At 41.1% G+C, this 19,505-nt stretch overlaps 1 protein-coding gene across 8 annotated transcripts in view; it reads right to left on the bottom strand.

Moving 5' to 3' along the window:
* ubr4 (ubiquitin protein ligase E3 component n-recognin 4) overlaps positions 1-19,505 on the bottom strand; it is a 182,104-nt gene that overhangs the window by 8,425 nt on the left and 154,174 nt on the right. For all 8 annotated transcript variants that reach the window (XR_013578892.1, XM_078557988.1, XM_078557990.1 and 5 more), the window contains 11 exons: positions 15,399-15,479; positions 15,017-15,104; positions 14,714-14,841; positions 9,985-10,092; positions 9,351-9,470; positions 6,586-6,776; positions 6,047-6,220; positions 5,679-5,778; positions 3,279-3,497; positions 924-1,037; positions 682-824 (listed from right to left, as the gene is read on the bottom strand). Coding sequence is in view for 7 of the 8 variants with exons in the window: in XM_078557988.1 (XP_078414114.1) it covers positions 682-824; positions 924-1,037; positions 3,279-3,497; positions 5,679-5,778; positions 6,047-6,220; positions 6,586-6,776; positions 9,351-9,470; positions 9,985-10,092; positions 14,714-14,841; positions 15,017-15,104; positions 15,399-15,479 (1,466 nt within the window). In the remaining variant the exon portion in view is untranslated. The remainder of the gene's footprint in view (positions 1-681; positions 825-923; positions 1,038-3,278; positions 3,498-5,678; positions 5,779-6,046; positions 6,221-6,585; positions 6,777-9,350; positions 9,471-9,984; positions 10,093-14,713; positions 14,842-15,016; positions 15,105-15,398; positions 15,480-19,505) is intronic.

Below are 19,505 nucleotides of genomic sequence, written 5' to 3'. Positions count from 1 at the left end.
TTCACAAAAAGGATGAGTTATGATATACCAAGTGCCTTCCATTTTGGAAGTTTATTGTATTCTTGAATTGATTGCTTAGGTGCAGCGAATCAGCGAATTCAGGATAACTGAAAGGGGTGGGACTCACTTGTTTCCCTGTTTATTAATTTAAACAACAGAAAATAAGGTGTGCTGCATTAATGATATCATTCCTCCCTACCCAATTAGTCATGTATTTGTTCTGTTCAAATGATCCAATACCCCAAGAACACAAATATAAAATTCTGATCCCTTATATTTTAAAAATCACAGCACTTTTGGAATAAACGTGATGTCACTAAGTTAGTGCAGAAACATTGTGCAGCTATAAGGGACTTGAAGGCTGAAGTATCCAGCCCACAACAGGCAATTCCAATTCGTCCTTTTCTTCAGAATCTTTTCAAATAGTTATCCACCACCCTTTCGAGCATCATTATGGATTCTGCTTCCAACACTGGTGATTAGACATTCCATATTCTAACAACCCACTGTGTTAGAAAACTGTCCTAACTTCTCCTATTTGTCCTTTTGTTAATGGCCTTCAAAATTTTCCCCTCAAATTTATGCCCTCCAATTACCATCTCACTCATCATTTGAAATAGCTTCCCTCAATTCATTATCAAAACCTCTCAATTTAAATAAAAGGTGTAGGGTTACCAATACCTGACTGCAGCAAGGTGACAATCATAGTGGACAATATTGAAATGCGAGACTGTACTGTATCCCTGCTGTTTCCGTGGTTTGTTCTCAAACTCTTCAATGGCAACTCGCTTTGTGAAGGTATAAATTCCTAACACTTTGGTTGGCTGTAACAGAGATCAATAAGGATCATTCTATTATAGGGCAGGCATCTATACCATGAAAACGTACAGCAACTGAATTTTTTCTGGGCAAAGTAGGCGTACCTGAAATTTATAACCCTCACGGCAAATGCAACAGGTCAAACCTGGTTCCTCAATAAGTTCTTCCATCTGCTTCAGTAATGTCGTTGTGGTGACCACCTGACCCTTCTCATTAGTCTGTAGAAAGAGAATATGTAAAATGTAAATGAAAAGACTTTGACTTTTCCATAAGCCATTTGTGTGATACAACCACCTTAACAGCCTGATCTTAGCAGCATGTGAATCATATCAAGGCAAGTCAGTTCTAACTATGCCTTTTTTCACGTGAAAGACAACTGCGGAGTAGCTTTAAAGTTGCAGTACAGCTTTTCCTGAGATCCAGTTAAAATATGACAAAATGCTATAATAATAATTATTTTTTTCTATCAAGTAACAACTTTATTCTTGACTTTCCTTCTGCACAGCTTCCAAAGTAAACATGTTAAAACATTGCCACACAGAGTGAATGTTACACCTTGGTTACACTAGATCTTCCTACAGAGATAATCCATTTCCCAATCATCATCATCTATTCTTAAAGTCAGAATGGTTGAGATGTAAACTGATGGAGTTTAGTAGACACTGCTCTCACCATCTACAAGACCAGGTTTGGCGCAATTCTGAAGATGCTAAATTATGTTGTTAGTACAGCAACATAAATGAGCTGTGGACTGCAACACTTGTAAGTGTATCCAATAACTATATAAATATCAGCAACACATGTATGAATACAGATGACTGCACTTTGACAAAAGGTCAAGTCAAGAGCTAAAATGATTGCTGGTGTGGTGAGAACATAATTATACACATGTTTTGTAATATAGGTAAAGTTAGATTGGTTTGCTTGATTGCAGCTTGTTTTATGGTGCACCTAATAATTTACCAATTAAAAATTATACCTAAGGAGGGAGTTCATGGCATGCTCACAGAACACAAGCTGCTCAAATTGTAATGACCCTACCATTTTTTCAACAATCTTTAATAAATAAAAGGAAAGTTTTAGAAAAGTGAGTTGAATTAAAATGCACGCACCTGGCAATGCTAAGGATGCTGAGAGAAATGGGGGAAGACAAAGTGGAGGCCATAGAAATGACACACTGTGTGTCAAAGGACTGTAGAATGAACTCTATAATATGCATTCCCCAGTTAAGTGCGGGCCAGTTATGTATGGCAGGGGAAATTTTGGATTCTTTAATTAATGATGACATTGCTAAATTTTTAGACAATGAGAACGTGATTAGAAGCAACCAACATAGATCTCAGAGAGGAGGATGTGTTTGGAAAACCTGAATGAATGTGAATAGGTGACAGATATGATAGATGGAGAAATGCAGATGTGATGTTCAGGGCTTTCAAAAAGCTGTCAGCAAAGCACCAGAGAGGACCAAAGAGCTTGCAGTTGTATAGCAGCACTTATGACCTCAAAGTGTCCCGAAGCACTTCACAGCTAATTATTTTTAGCACGTGGGCAAAACAGCATGAAATAAGTGGCCAGTTAAACAATTTTGATGTTGGTTGAACAATAAATATTGTCCAGGACCTCAGGAGAACACCGCGAATATACTACAAATAATGCCCTTTATATCTGGAAGGTCAGGCGGGATCTTGGTTTAACATTGCATCTGAAAAACGGCACCTCTGACACTGAGATAAAAGAAAATACTGCAGTTGCTGGAAATCTGAAATAAAAACAGAAAATGCTGGAAAATCCCAGCAGGTCTGACAGCATCTGTGGAGAGAGAAACAGAGTGAATGTTTCAAGTCTGCATGACCCTTCTTTAGAGCTCAGGGCACAAGAAACCTACTGCAGAAAACTATATGGAAGTATGGAATTAGCAGAAGGGTAGCAAACTGGATTAAAAACTGCATAGAAAGGAGGAATTAATGAGTAGGTGTTAAGGGAAGTTTCTCAAGGGTTGAAAATGTTCCAAAGTGTTCAGGTCTGGGACGACTTTAGGAAACGCAACAAATAATTCCAAAGACCAAAGGAAACTAAGAGAACTTTGATAAGTTGGTTGGACAGGGAAAAAAGTGGCAGATGGAGTTAAAATGTCAGTAAGTGGAGTACTGTGTGCAATTTTGGGCGCCATACAATAGGATGAAGTAGTCATAATGAGAGTACAATGCAATTCACTCAGACACTGCCTTTTATGGGGATTTGCGACCAGTATTAATGATTGAAGAAGAGACCATGTCAGAGTTTAAGAACAGGTTGGAAAGGCAAGTAAAGGAAAGGGAAATAAAGGGTGGGCAAAAGGGATTAGAACTAGAGTTATATTGAAATTACAACATGGAAATAGGCCATTTTGGTGTTGTGGTCCCAACCCACGTGCACATCCTGTTCTCATGCACTTTATTTTAAACATATTCAATGTTTACCGTCATTCCAAGTGTGCCCAGCGCTTTCTGTCGCATAGCCATTGCCATCCGTTTCTTTTCTGCTCGTGTCTCCTTTCGCGCTGCTTCAATTTTCCTGTTGACTTCTGGGTGTTCCCGCAGTGCCTCCAGTAGATTTTCTGCGAGGGTCCCAATGCCTTCATCACTGGAAACCTGCTCCAGTTTATGTAGGTTTGTGATGGAGTCTGTTCCAATTAACATCTGATAATACAATGTGAGAGAGAAAAAATTACTCCAAGATGCCACTGGGCATAACAACAGCCTGGGCTCCAGTGTTTGCAATGAAACAGGTGCCATCCCCATTAACATAACAGGCCTGAAATGATTTTCCATTCGTCAGACACCTCTCATTCCCTGGCAAAATTACAGTAAGTAGTCACAACCACACTATCAGCTGGAGTTCTGTTCCCCCACATATTCTCCCCCTCAGGTAAAGCTCAACCTGAGGAGTTTCCACTCCTCCATCCTCTTTCTGGCACCATACTAACAATGCGTAAATAAATCAGATCCAACTAAATGCATACTGTGTGCAGCACATCTGAAATGGGTTGGGGGTAGATATGGTCATGCAGTGGTTATGGTACTAAACATGGTGAGTTCAAATTCCAGCAAGGCAAGTTTTGTTTTATTTTATGGGTTTGCACTACCAATAAACTGATCATTAGAGCTGCTGGATTGTTGTAAAACCTCAATACATTCAGGGGAACAAACGTGGTATCATGATTAACCTTTTTTTTAATAATTAGTAGCTCATCAAACTTCTCATTTCCCTTTCAAGGCTGAAAAGCCGAAGTTTTTACAAACTTCCTCATTGCTTATTCATCTGACACAGGGATTATCCTTATAACTGTTCCCTGCATTGCTTCCAGAGCTCATGCATTTCCTTGGTGTACAGAATTAAATGCAGTATTCAAGGTGCGATTTGATCAGCACAACATACAACTTCAGCTTGGGGCATCTGTCTTCTTGTCTATTTGCATACCATTAAGGACACAGTGGTCACAGAATTGGACTGGTAACTGTGGGAGTTGTGAAAGTGAATTCCATAAAATCTGGTAATTTGTGGTTGAAACCCAGATAATGACCATGAAAAGTAAAATCCCAATGTTCATAATGCGCTTCAAGGAAGAGAACTTGCTGCCCACATGTTGCTCCACTCCTACCTTTTAGGGGCTCAGGGCAACAAGGGATGGGCAATAAATTCAGCCATGTCAGTGTGGTCCGACAAATCAAAAACGGACAATGTAACACAGCATGGCTTTGCGGATTATTGCTGTATAATAATCCAACAAGATTTGGTCACTGGCAGGTACTATCTTGGACTTTTTGTTGATGCTTCGTGAGACCATACTGTCTCACCACTTCTACAATGCTGGGGAGTTTGAGAGTTTGACCAACTTACATTGTTTCTAAATCCAAGTCATTTCTGTACATCAGAAACACTAACGGCCCATTATCAATCCCTAGACTTCACTAGCTTATTTCCCCAGGCATACTTGACTCCCCCAAATACTATCCATGACTTGCTCTCTTTTAGCCAACCCTTTATCCACCTCTTAAGTTCTGAGCATCAGTTACTGCTCTCCAGTGTATTGTTCATCCCTGGGATTTAAAAAAAAAAATTAAATGATATCTAGGATGATGTCCCTCTTAGTAATATCAAAGTCATGGAGCTTAGTAATATCAAAGTCATGGAGTTTAGTAGTGAAATCTTGAATGATGGGTGGCTAATGCCTTTCTGGTGAATACCTTTCAAAAGGAACGAACTATTCTTAGTTAACTATTATTGGTACATCTGCATTTTCAACCCATTCTGCATCCTCGTTTGCTGTTACAATACTGAAAATTCTCTTACAGCTGCATTTTGCTTCCTAACAATGTTAATTTCTAGCTCCCTTTTTGTCCGAACTTTAAAAAAAAATGTTAATTGTATGGCAAATATAAAAGATTTGCACAGCAAAACATTATAAACTTCAAAACCAAAGTTAAATTAATTTAATTACTGGAATAAAAAAAGTTTGAAAAAAATCTGCTCATCACCTGCTCAGCTTCAGCTGTGAAGAGAGAATGGGGGCCATCTCACCCAGACTTGAGCTTTCCAGAGGAGGCAGAGACCATTTGGCTCACTTTACAGCTTCTCCATCCTTCCTACACATTATTCTATTTTCCTTGTGCTAGTCCTTCGAGGGCTGTGCTTGAGAATTTATGAAATTTACCCCACAACAGATAAGCGTGTTATTTGAAGCTAGACCCTATCATGGAAGTCCAGTTCTCCACAAAATAGCTGCCTACTCTGCTTTCCAAAACTGAAGTGTACAAGAGCCAGGGAAAGTATTGGTAATGAGGGAGATTGAGAATTTAGACAGAAAGAAAAAAACTTACTTGTGTGGGAGGGTGCTGCATAGCCAGTCCCCGTAGCAGGCGGAGAATAAATGGAAGAGCTGGTTTTGATAAGAACTTCTTCCACACATCTGCATCAAGGCTATAATGAGATAAGTGTACATTTTAAAGTTGGAGTTTCAGCCAACTATCAGGATTAGAGTGGGGTTCCAGATATTATATATTTCTATGACCTGCACCCACCTCCTGACCACCCCGCCCCCCCCACCCTGCTCCTGGTGTATACAAAGCCTCACAACGACCCTTCCATTAACACTTCTTTGACTCCAACAATTTCCCATAAAAGATTGCATGATACATCTAAAAATTAAATAATTTTAAAAACTCAATACTCATGAAATGAATCTCACTTCTTGGCACTTGGAATATGTTTCCGGATGTATTCTAAAGCATTCTGGGTTATTCCTTTCTGCAGGATAAGTTCCTTCAGTTGGTGTCCATTGCTGTTGTTTTTGATTCCTGCAGCAATTTTACAGAAACAGTCCAGGAAAACCTTGTCGTCTGTGTTATGTTCTTCATCATATCTAAGAACAGGACAACAAAGAGATGGAAAGGATTAGAAAGGCCATGAGAACAACAATCACAGTGAAAACTGGGAAAGTAAGTGAAAGGAAGGCCGTGCAGGATGCTCAGAATAATCTTTAAATTACACATTTAAATTTAAATCCGTTTGTTTAAATATTTTAGCATAAACAGTGGCTTCTTATTCACATCACTTTTAATCAAAAGTGAAGATGTAGCGTGAAGCTGCATTGACTTAGACAAATTAAATGGTCCCCCACCACTTTGTGAATTATTTAGCTCTACAAAAGGTATTCAGTGGAAGTGCTTGGCTCCAGGATGTTCACATGTGTAAATCACCAATCACAGGCCAACAACTGTCTCTTACTTGTCAAAATTACAGTAGGGCTTGAATCGATCAACAAGAATCTGCATTTTCTCCAATTCTCCAAAAGACAGGTATGGGATAATACGCAGCAAACCCTGGAGAACACTGGGATTGGAACGGACAAACGTCGAATTAATCTGGTCCAACAGCATCACCAGTTGATCTTTGTCTCCTGTCAGCAGCAGGTTACCCTAGTGGCAAGAGATAAATTCAGCTACAGACTTCTATTACACAAGAGAATTCTGTACCTAGAGAGAGGACGTAATGGTCAGCTGTAAGGGTATACATTAATAAAAGCACAGAAACATCTCACTATGTCCTATGCATTGTGTTCCTGAACAGCCTAGATGATTCTAATTCATGAACTTTGAACTCAGATGGTTGAGTAAACTCTGTACCGGCTTTGTCTTTTTCTGACTGTATTGCAGAGGTTCATCCTTGGTCCTTTCCTCCTCATTGGTTAGATTCTTTCCCTTGATAATACCATGCAGAATCTTAGCGTAATGTTCCACGTAAATGCTGATGTCCCCATCTCCTTGCTCTATCCCCCAGAGCTTTCACTCAACTGTTCAAACTGCCAGCCAGCAGGACTGAATGAATCAAGCTTTCTTCTAACTTAATGTAGGCAAAACTGAAGCCCATGCCTTTTGGCTTCCATCAACTCCTGTGTGCCTTTATTGCTATCTACCTCCCTGACTGTCACCTTGTGCAAAGTCTTTTGGTGGGGAACCTTGGCATGTTACCTGAGCCAAGTTTCCTACAACCGTAGACTCAGCAAGACTGCCCGTTGCCACCTTGAGAATATCATGCACCTCCACCCTGATTTCTCACTGCCACGGAGAGATTAACTATGCCTTCATCACCAGGGGCCACAATTTCTCCCATGCCCTCATTGCCAGCTGTCCTGTCTCAACACTCCATAAATTGCCACTCATTCAGTATACCACTGTCCATGATCTTATTTGCTCAATGTCCCACAGTTCCATTACTCATGGGTCCAATTACTGCATCCCGAAAGAAAGTTTAAAAAAATAGTCCACATCATGTATACTTCCATGACCTCACCCCTCCTTTTCACTAACCACCTTCAGTCCTACATTTCCATTCACAACCTATGCTTTTTTGGTTCCGTATTTCCCCATCCTGTTCATTTAACCAATGCTGGCTGCTTTTTCAGCCACCATCATGACCTCTAAACATTACCTCCTCTCTCCCTACATTCAAAAGTTTACTGAAGACCTTTTTCAGCAGCCAATCTTAGCTGAAATTCTGATGTGAGGAGCACTATAAATAAAGCAACTTTTTTCACATTCCTTTTTCTTTTGTTTTGCCTTTCATTCCCTGCATAAGCTTTGCAGATGGCTCAATGGGTAAGTGTACTATGGGTTCTGGTTCTGAGCCACAGGGAGGAGAAAGTGCTTGATCAATTTGTTTTTAATTGTGCCAATTGTGTGCCTAACCACCTCTGCTAAATGCACCAACAATTGCTGGAACATGGTTCTACTGATACTGGTGATCTGATATCTCACATGATGGTTACTGGACCTTCGCTCCATCATAAGGTCAAAAGTGGGAGTGTTTGCTGATGTCTTCACAGTGTTCAGTTCCATTCACAATTATTCAGATGATGAAGCACTCCATGCCTACATGCAACAAGGCTTGGGTTAATAAGTGACAAGTAACATTCATACCATGCAAACACCAGGAAATGACCATCTCCAACGGGAGGGTTTAACCATCATCCCCTGACATTGAATGGTATTATCATTACTAAGTGCCCCACCATCAACATCCTGGGGTGTAGAAACAAGAAACTCAACTGGATTTGCCAAATAAATGCCATGGCTACAAGAGCATGTCAGAGGTTGGGTATACTGTGGTGAGTTGCTTACTACCTGACTCCCCAAATCCTCTCCATTGTCTACTGGGAACAAGTCAGGAGTGCAACAAAATACTCCCCATTTCCTTGGATGAATGCAGCTCCAACAACACTCAAGAAGCTCAGTACCACCCAAAACAAAGCAGCCCAAGAACCACTGGTGCACCGTGGTTGTAGTGCCTACCATCTACAGGATACAATGCAGTAACTCACCAAGGTTTCCTGAAGGACAAAGGCTGCAGGCACTTGGGAACACCAAATTCCCCTCCAAGTCACAAAACTTCCTGACTTGGACGCGTATCATCGCAGTTCAATCCTGTTTCATTGTCACTTGTTCAAAACCTCGGAAATTCCTACCTAACCATGTTGTGGGAAAACCTTCATGCAGACTACAGTGGTTTAAGAAGGCTGTTCACCATCACCTTCCCGGGGTAACTAGCGATGGCCAATATCAGCTTTGCCAGTGACACTGTTATCCAAAGGGTGAATAAAAAATGAAATAAGCCTTGCCAGTGAATGTCAGTAGTCTAGTGCAATGTGGGTTTTTGTTGCATGAGGGAGATGGGAGGGAATTACAGCCAAGCCTGACACTTGAACTTTCAGCATGACTCACTGGAGCACACTCTAGGTCTCCTCTTCCTCAATTCTCAGGGTATCAACATGAATTGCAGTACCATTACTAATACCTGTGCTGAACTCAGCTTTTCTGTTACTGAGCTGCTCAAATTAGCACCTTTTTTCCCCTAATATTTTATTGTCTCTGCTTTAGGTGTTGACTCCTTTTTGGAGTAGAGTTCCATATGTGATGGTCTCCCTTTCGCTCCATTCTTCATGCTCAAATTACGGAAGAATCTTCGGATCTTGAGAATTTGCATAAGATACTCACTCTGTCCTCAGTCAGCGGCTCTGCATTTGCTTCATCTAGAATTATCTCCATGATGCTCAACACTTGCTCAGCAATTGTTGCACCACCACTGTCTTTACTCTCCTGCTCTGCCAGCAATGCCTAGAATACAAGCAATACCTTATTAAACACAAACTAACACCAACAAACAAAATATTGAAGTAAATAATTTTTTTAATCAGCACAGGCAATTTTTGTTTTTGACAGTTGGCCACATAATGCAAAATATAGGTTTTCAACTTGGGTCTGAGAATTCCAGGAAGTTCTTAAGGTCATCAGATTTATCTCTGTCTGGGCTCACGAAGTCATTATCTAGAGAACCTTGCTCTCTAGATTTTCTCTGTATTTGTTAACTTATTTCTGGTATTAATCTAAATGAATATTCAACATTTTACTTAACAATAGAACTGCTTGTTTTGAATAGTTGACTCTCTTTCATAACTTTGGAAATCCCCATCATTATTTACAATTTTCCACACAAACATTTTGCTATGTATAGACAAGACTTATGCAACAGCAAGCCACTGGACTGAGGTAGCACTTTCCATTTGTTTTGGGTAATTTCTGATGAACATAACCAAGTTTACAATATTTCCACTCGAGATCTGAGACTCACTAGGTTGAGGGTTCCCAGCATTACATTCAGCGGGTTCATCTCTGGTTTAATCAGCTGTTGTCGATTCACTTTCACTTTTACACAGTAACTAAACAGCTTCAGTAGCACCTGGGAAGAAGAGAAAAACAAACTTTGTTACATTTGATTATTACAAAACATGTAACTTGGCATTGACCCGACCTGAGTTTAAAGTCTCAGTTCAAGTGATCCAACAAATACTGTAGGAGTCATCAAAAAATACCTTGCACAGCTTTTTTCAAATGATACTCTGAATAATTTGGCATCTGGATTCATTCCAGGGAATTGCATGCGAGCGAACACTCATCTGATGATGATTTGCCATGCATGCGGTGTCCTGTTCCTACATGCAAACCCTGGCCAGTTTGACTACTTTTTATGAAAAAATTAAAACCATAAGATGCAAAACAGGCAGAAAAATCTGTGGGATAACTGAGTGGGAGCTTGATGTATGGAGAACGCGTCATTTAAAAAGTGAGACACTCTACATGATAGATAAGCTCTCTCATTCATCATCCTCAACATTGTAGGAAAGTAATAGTACAATAATGAGAAGGGGGGGAAGACTTTGCAGGGGCAGAAATGCCAGTCCCAAAGGACACATGCCAAGAACATATTGACAGCTGCCAAATCTAGTCCATGTTTAGTTAATAGATGGGAGTTACTCCACATAGGAGGCTTACAGATCCTATTGACTGAGACCTGACTTAGTGATATACAGGAATACATATGGGAAGGGGCAGGTCGAATGACTTGTGACTAGAACACTGGATTTCTTCTCCACGAGATAATAGCACTGGCTGAAGGCATAACTGGAGCGGCCATATAAACACTGTAGACATTGTAGCAAAGTAACAGTACAATAATGAGAAAGAGAGAAGACTTTGCTGGGGAAAAAATGCCAGTCCCAAAGGACACATGCCAACTTTATTGACAGCTACTAAATCTAGTCCATGTTTAGTTAATACACAAGCAAGAGGCCAGATACTTCGACAAATGGTTCACATCTTAACATCTTAAAGTCTCTCCAATATCTATGGTGCTCAAGTCAGAAGTGTGACAGGATACTTGCCACTTACGTGGTAAGGTGCAACAACAATACTCAATAAGTACAACACAATTGACGACACAGCCACCCACTTGATTGGGGGCCCTGCCTCTGAACCCAACATCAACACCCTACATTAGCAATGCAGTGGGGCTGCAGTATTTATTTATAGGGAATATTGTGCTAACTCATCAAGATTACTTCAATAGCCCCGTTACCTCTATCAAGGACAAAAGCAGTGATACCATGGGACCAGCATCAACTCCAAGTTCTTCGAGTCACATAATATACAGGCCAGCAAACCATCATAGACAAAATGTTTCAGCACATCCAAAGTGTAAAATCAAATATAATTGATCAAATAAAGTCATTACTAACCCTACAAAAGGAAATTCCAGTTTTCCATGATTAAAAACTGTCACAGAATGTTTGAATAGATGATGCATTAACGGTGAAAGATCGATTTAGGTCTCAGTTAGGGGCAAATAGTGATCTCACAGGACTATTGCATAAAATATGCAGTATGAAACATACTGGATGAGGCACTAGGTGTTATTCCCCCAGTCGCCCCCATCAAAAGTAATTCAATATTTTGAATGGAAATAGGCTGCAATCTTATGTCAACCATGAAATATGGAAAGGTATATATCATAAAACACGACTGAGGAGAATGCTATTGGACATACATTTCTCATTTGGTATTAACTTCTCACCTGGTCGTTCAGTTTATTGGGTGATCCAACACATTGTGAGGGTCTGAGGTGAGAGCCTCACAGGATGGTACATGTTTGGACATTGAGTGGTCAGAAGATATGGCTCCTCAGGCCTAGGATGCAATCACTAAAGAATGATATTGCATAGGGGTCTCCCATACATCGAAGCTGGGCAGGTGCTTCCTTGAAAGGAGCCTGGCCATACAATGGGGGTTCCTTAAGAGTGCTCTCAGTCTTTCCTTGTGCTATTTAAAAGCAGATCTTGCTTGTCCAAAATGCTCCTGTCATCAAAGCACAATTGTAACTGCTGTTGCCACAGTTTCCGTGAAAATAAAGCTTAATTCCAATAGGTCATCAATTTGCACCATTTAAAAAAAAAACCAGAATTTGCTGCTGCAATTCATATGTCTAATATTGTTTATAAGGTGTAGATGCTGCCTAAAACAAATGTGACGCACACCAATGTTTTGCTTGGGTGACGACAATAGTGATTATGGCCATGAGCAACTGTAAATAGCTAGCTAACAAAATATTTAGTTCTTGGCACAGCTGATTTGTGACAGTATCATGAAGTACAGGTAATGATTTTGATAACAATTGGCAAAAGTAGCTTGGTGCGTTTCTGCTTTTGAACTCAGGAAATGGGAAGGTGCATTAATCAAAGATCAGACTGATGTCAGAGAATGTTTCTAAAAATCTAGGACTAAGCACTGTAAATGTCAATTACCAAGGACTGCGAGAACAATAGCAAGATACAACTTCTGCAAGAACATTCAAGGACTACTGTGAAGATAATGCTAGGGGCACAGGACACTAATCCTGGGTGTGTCAGGCGCTCCAGCAGATGATTTATTCTTACATGTGACATGGGAGTAATATGCCACATGCAGTTCTGACACCAAAATCAGGTGAAAGTGCCTGAGATAATTCCCGAGATAATTGCCAAAAATACCTACCCCACCCCTGCACCCCCACTCAGCATTCAGAAGGGTCCATTCTCTCTGCAACATTCCGATCCTCTCTTCCATCACCCCCAACTCTGGCTCCCAGCTTCCCGTCAGGATTGCAACATTTGGCCTTTCATTTTCTACCTTCCCATTGCCCAAATACGCCTTCCAGGTAAAACTGTGATTTACTTATACTTCTTCCAACTTAATATACTGATACAGTCTCCTCTGCACTGGGGAGACCAATTGCAGACAATGATTGCTTTGCTGAACACCTCCATTTAGTCAGCAAGCATGATCCTGAGAGCTTCCAGTTGCTTGCCATTTTAATTTTCCATCCCACTCTGACCTCATCGCCTGCACTGTCCCAATGAAGCTCAGCACAGGCACGAAAAGAACAGCACCTCACCTTTCGATTAAGTACTTTACAGCCTTCTGGCCTCAATATTGAGTCAATAACTTTAGATGATTGTCCATTTGCTGAGACAGCAGGCGTTGGTAATGATTGTGCTTTAACATTTCTTACCTCCTTTGGACCCATCTTCTGTTTCTATACTTGTTCCATTACCATCTCCTTTTGCCTTCATTTAACCACTCCTGTCCTCTACTCTTTCCTATCCCCACCATTCCTTTTCTCTGGTCCTATACTAGCCTATAACCTGTTAAACTTCTAACATCCTACATTTCTGATGAAAGGTCATCAATTTGAGAATTTAACTGTTTCGCTCTCCACAGATCCTGCCAGATCTACTGAGTGTTTCCAGCATTTTCCTTTTTAATTTCTGATTTCTAGCATACAAATAGTTTGTCCCAAGAAATAATCCACACTGGATTAACTGCTCTCGTTTGTGCAGCCTGCAAAACAACAGTACTATTATTCTAAGCACACCTGCAGCTGGCTCCTTTCTTTTATAACCATTGCACAGAAGGAGGCCACTTGACCAATTGTGCCAATGCTGGCTCTCTGAAAGAGCTATCTAATTGGTGCCATTTCCCTTGCTCTTTCCCCAGCCTGTAAGTTTCTCCCTTCAACTATTTATTCAGTTTCCTTTTCAAAGCTATTATTGAATCTGCTTCCACCATCCTTTCAGGCAGTGCATTCCAGATCATAAACATTTCACTGCATGAAAAAAATTACCGTCGCACCTCTGGTTCTTTTGTCAACTACCTTAAATTTGTATCTTCTGGTTACCGATCGATCTGCCACTGGAAACAGTCTCAACTTATTTATTCTACGATCGATCATGAATTTGAATACCTCTATTAAATCTTTGCTGTAAGGAGAACTTTTTCAGTTTTAGTCCCGTATCACCAATGTCATTCTTGTAAGGTTGTGACATCCTTCCTAAATGTGGTGCCCAGAATGAAACATAACATTCCAGCTGGGGCCAAACCAGTAATTTATAAAGGTTTAACATAATTGCTTTGCTTTAGTACTCATGTTTCTTTTTATATCCCATATTCATTTTCAACAGCTTTGTCGACTTTCCTGCTACCTTCCAGGATTTACGTACACCTCCAAGCTCTCTCTGTTCCTGCACTCCCTATAAAATTGTGCAATTTATTTTTTATTGCCACACCTCATTCTCCGTACCAAAATGCATCTCTTCACACTCCTCAGAGTTAACTTGCATCTGCCCATTTCACCAGTCTATGTCCTACTGAAGTCTGTACTATCCTCCTCGCTGTTTACTACATTTCCAAGTTTTGTGTCATCCGTAAACTTTGAAATTATGTCCTGTATTCCCAAGTCCAGGTTATATATATCAAAAAGAGCAGCGGTCATAGTACTGAGTCCCTGGGAAACATCACTGTATACTTTTCTGGTTCTTTGTTCTAAGGGATGTGAATGTTCGATAGTTGATTTGGGCACAAATCTGTGGAAACTTAAGAGTACAAGCCAATGCTTTACCAGTGCCATGAATCTGGACTCCAAACCCTAATGTTTGTACAATACATCTAGAAATGATTAGAACAGAACACACGCTGCCTCAGACACTCACAGTTAAAAGGTGTCGTCCTTGTTTGAAGTCTTTGATTCCAGCCAATCGAGTTAACATACACTCGAGACCGCCACACTGAGCCATCACTCCTGCCATTTTATACACCTCTTCTTCATCCTCCTCTTCATCTACACAGAAAAAACAATAATGAAGGGTCAGAATAGTGACAGTAGCTATCGCAGCTGTATCGCAGACAATGAATGTCAGAGCAACAGAAATGTTTAATGATTTAGTTTTGGGACAAGAGATCATACAGAAAACTTGAAAATACAACCATTATCTGTGTGTCAGTGATGTCTTTACCTGTAGTTGAATCCAATGATTCAATAAACTCCTCAGTTGCGTCTCCAAGAAGTCCTCGCATTCGGTAAATTATACGCATTGGCTCCCCCTGGGCAACAGTCAAACAAGTTATTTACTGGATAATCACTTGGAACTTATAGCTCACAGTTACACTTGGGTCAAACATTAAATATACTAACAGTTGAAACAGACCTTCTGGCACCAGAATACATCTCACTCTTTGTGAATCTTTTCAACCCATTTTAGTTAATCTTTTCAGAGATACCCTACAATTCCCACCCCAATCAAGCAGCCAATTGCATCTTTAATGATTGCAGGTTTGTACCTCCATCTGGAACCCATTCTATGTACTGATCGCTCTGTATTGCTGGTTTGCACTCACCTCATTTGCTGGACACCAGACCTTCTTATACACCTCAGCCACAGGTAGGTCCAAGCTGATGATTTTGTTGTTCACGAGAAGCTGAAAAATACCCACAGAAATTACTAAATAAAAGTTATACTGTAAGCAAAAAGAATAACCTGTTCTCTGCCACCAAAAGCACAAGTCGCGAAGGCTGTGTTGCCTGCCCAGTGCCAGGGCTAAGGACATCTCCTCCAGGCTGGAGAGGAACTTGGAGTGGGAGGGGATGGCTCCAGTTGTGGTAGTCCATGTAGGTACCAATGACACAGGTAGGACTAAGAAAGATGTTCTCGTGAGGGAGAATGAGCAATTAGGGGCTAAATTAAAAAGCAGAACCACAAAGGTAATAATCCCTGGGTTACTACCTGAGCCGCAAGCAAATTAGCTTGGATAAATAAGCCTTAAAGAGTTGAATGCGTGTCTCAAAGACTGGTGCGGGAGAAATGGGTTTCAATTAATGGGGCACCGGCACTAGTACGGAGGAAGGAGGAAGCTGTGCTGTTGGGATGGTCTTCACCTGAGCCACCCTGGGACCAGTGTCATAACAAGTTGTATAACTAGGGCTGTAGAGAGGACTTTAAACTAAATAGTGGGGGCGAGGTGTCATGAGATGAAATTTAGAAAGTTAAAGAGAAAGGACAAGGCAATAGTGCAGGGTAGCGACACAGGTAATAGTAATCAGAGTTTGACAGAAGGGTCAGAGTATACAAGCATAAGAGTTCACCGAAAAATGGCTTTAAACTAACTGAGGGGGAGGGGGGCTCGGGTGAAGGGAGATTTAGAAGTCTAAAAATAGAAGTTAAGGCAATAAAAAAAATACTGATGTGGGTAAAGACATGCTGAGAGGGACAGGAAGATACAATGTTTAATGATAATAGTGCACAGAGAGTAAGGTCCATTCAGGGAATAATAGTAAAACAAAACTGAAGTCACTTTATCTGAATGCATGGAGTATCTGCAATAAGATAGACCAACTAGTGGCACAAATAAAAAAAATGGTTTAGATATAATCACCATTAGAGGCATGATTAGGTGACCAAGGTTGGGAAAATAAATATTCCAGGGTACACAATATTTGAAAAGAGATGCAGAATGGAAGAGGAGGAGGGGTGGCCCTGATACTAAAGGGTGGCATAAGGACATTAGTGAGAAAGGATCTTGGCTCAAAAAAATATCAAGAAGTAGAATCAGTATGGGTCGGAGAACACTGGTGGGAGGTGTTTATAGGCCCCTTAACAGTAGTTATACCATTGAACAAAGCATTAAACAAGAAATTATTGGAGCTTGTAACAAAGGCAATGCAATAGTTGTGGGGGACTTTAATCTTCATGTAGCCTGGACCAATTAAATTGGCAAAGATGGTCTGGAAGATGAGTTTGTAGAATGCTTTCATGACAGTTTCCTGGGGCAGTATTTTGTTGAACCAACTAGGGATAAAACTAAAAACAAAAAGCTAAAAGCTACTGCGGATGCTGGAAATCCAAAACAAAAACAGAATTACCTGGAAAAACTCAGCAGGTCTGGCAGCATCGGCGGAGAAGAAATCAGTTAACGTTTCGAGCCTTCATGGCCCTTCGGCAGAACTGAAGCATAGTTAGAAGAAGGGAGAAATATAAACTGGTTTAAGGTGGGTGGGGGGGAGAGAGACATTCACCACACCCTCAATGTCTCTCTCCCCCCACCCACCTTAAACCAGTTTATATTTCTCCCTTCTTCTAACTATGCTTCAGTTCTGCCGAAGGGCCATGAAGGCTCGAAACGTTAACTGATTTCTTCTCCGCCGATGCTGCCAGACCTGCTGAGTTTTTCCAGGGATAAAGCTATTTTAGATCTAGTATTATGCAAGGAGGTAGGGTAAATTAGTAACGTAATAGTAAAAGATCCTCTGGGAAATGGTAATCATAATGCAAGTGAATTCCACATTAAGTTTGAGAACTATTTACTCCAATCACAAACAAGAATCTTAAACTTAAAACCAATTACATCGGTATAAGGTCAGAACTGGCTAGGATTGATTGGATAAATAGACTAAAAGACATGGAAAACATTTAAAGAAACAATTCAAAATGTTCAACAAAAATACATCCCATTGAAAAATAAAAACTCAGCAAGAAAGTGGCTAACTAAGGAGGTTGACGATGGTATTAGATTAAAAGAGGCTTATAATGTTGCTAAGAGTAGTAGCAAGTTTGAAGATTGGGAGTGTTTTAGAAACTAGCAAAGGGTCACCAAAAAGTTGATAAAAAGGGGAAAAATAGAATGAGGATAAACTAGCCAAGAATATAAAAACAATTGTTAGGAGCTTTTATAAGTATATCAAAAGGAAGACAGTAGCTAAAATAAACGTTGGTCCCTTAGACTCAGAAACAGGAGAAATTATCATGGGGAATGAGGAAATGGCAGAGAAATTGAACAAATATTTTTTGTCTGTCTTCACAGTCGACAACGCAAGTTACGTACCAGAAATAGAAGTTAACCTAGCGGCTAATAAGAGTGAGGAAATCAAGGTAATTAATGGGGAGGTGATGGCGCAGTGGTATTGTCGCTGGACTAGTAATCCAGAGTCCGAGGCTAATGCCCTGGGAACCCAGGTTCGGATTCTGCCATGGTGAAATTTGAATTCAATAAAAATCTGGAATTAAAGTTCTAAAGATGACCATGGAACCATTGCCGATTGTTGTGAACCATCTGGTTCACTGATGTCCTTTAGAAAAGGAAATCGGTCGTCCTTATCTGGTCTGGCCTACACGCGACTCCAGACCCACAGCAATGTGGTTCAGTCTTACATGCCCTGTGAAATGGCCTAACAAACTGCTACAAAATCACAAAAAATGAATGAAACCGGATGGACCACCTGGCATCGACCTAGGCTCCAGAAACGACAACAGCAATTTTAGCCCTGTCGGTCCTGCAAAGTCCTCCATACTAACATCTGGGGGCTAGTGCCAAAATTGGGAGAGCTGTCTCATAGACTAGTCAAGCAACAGCGCCTGATCCTTATGGAATCATGCCTTACAGAAAATGCCCCATCACCATCCCTGGTTAGGTTCTGTCCCACCGGCAAGACAGACCCAGCAGAGGTGGCGGCACAGTGGTATACAGTCAGGAGGGAGGTGCCCTGGGAGTTCTCAACATCGACTCCGGACCTCATGAAGCCTCAAGGCATCAGGTCAAACTTGGGCAAGGAAACCTCCTGCTGATTACCACATACCGCCCTCCCTCAGCTGATGAATCAGTGAACACCTTCATGTTGAACACCGCTTGGAGGAAGCACTGAGGATGCAAGGGAGCAGAATGTACTCTGGATGGGGGAATTTAATGTCTATCACCAAGAGTGGCTCGGTAGCACCACCACTGACTGAGCTGGCTGAGTCCTAAATCACATAGCTGCTAGACAGGGTCTGTGGAAGGTGGTGAGAGAACCAAGAGGGAAAAACATACTTGACCTCATCCTCACCAACCTGCCTGCTGCAGATGCATCTGTCCATGACAGCGTTGTTAGGAGTGACCGCCGCACAGTCATTATGGAGACGAAGTCCTGCCTTCACATTGAGGATACCCTCCATCGTGTTGTGTGTCACTACCATCGTGCTAAATGGGATAGCTTTCGAACAAATCTAGCAACTCAAGACTGGGCATCCATGAGGTACTATGGGCCATCAGCAGCAGCAGAATTGTACTTGAATACAATCTGTAACCTCATTGCCCGGCATATCCCCAACTCTACCATTACCATCAACCTTGGTTCAATGAAGAGTGCATGAGGGCATGCCAGGCATACCTTAAAATGAGGTGTCAATCTGGTGAAGCTATAACACAAGACTACTTGCATGTCAAACAGCATAAACAGCAAATGATAGACAGGGCTAAGTGATCCCACAACCAACAGGTCAGATCTAAGCTCTGCAGTCCTGCCACATCCAGTCGTGAATGGCGGTGGATAATTAAACAACTCACTGGAGGAGGAGGCTCCACAAATATCCCCATCCTCAATGATGGAGGAGTCCAGCACATCAGGGCAAAAGATGCCAGTCTTCAGCCAATTACATTCGCTCCATGTCAAGAAACGGCTGAAGGCACTGGATA

The sequence above is a fragment of the Cetorhinus maximus genome, chromosome 15 (assembly GCF_964194155.1).
Source record: "Cetorhinus maximus chromosome 15, sCetMax3.hap1.1, whole genome shotgun sequence".
Lineage (NCBI taxonomy): Eukaryota > Metazoa > Chordata > Chondrichthyes > Lamniformes > Cetorhinidae > Cetorhinus > Cetorhinus maximus.
The sequence above is the reverse complement of the archived record's forward strand: the minus strand, read 5'-3'. Positions and strand labels throughout refer to the sequence as shown.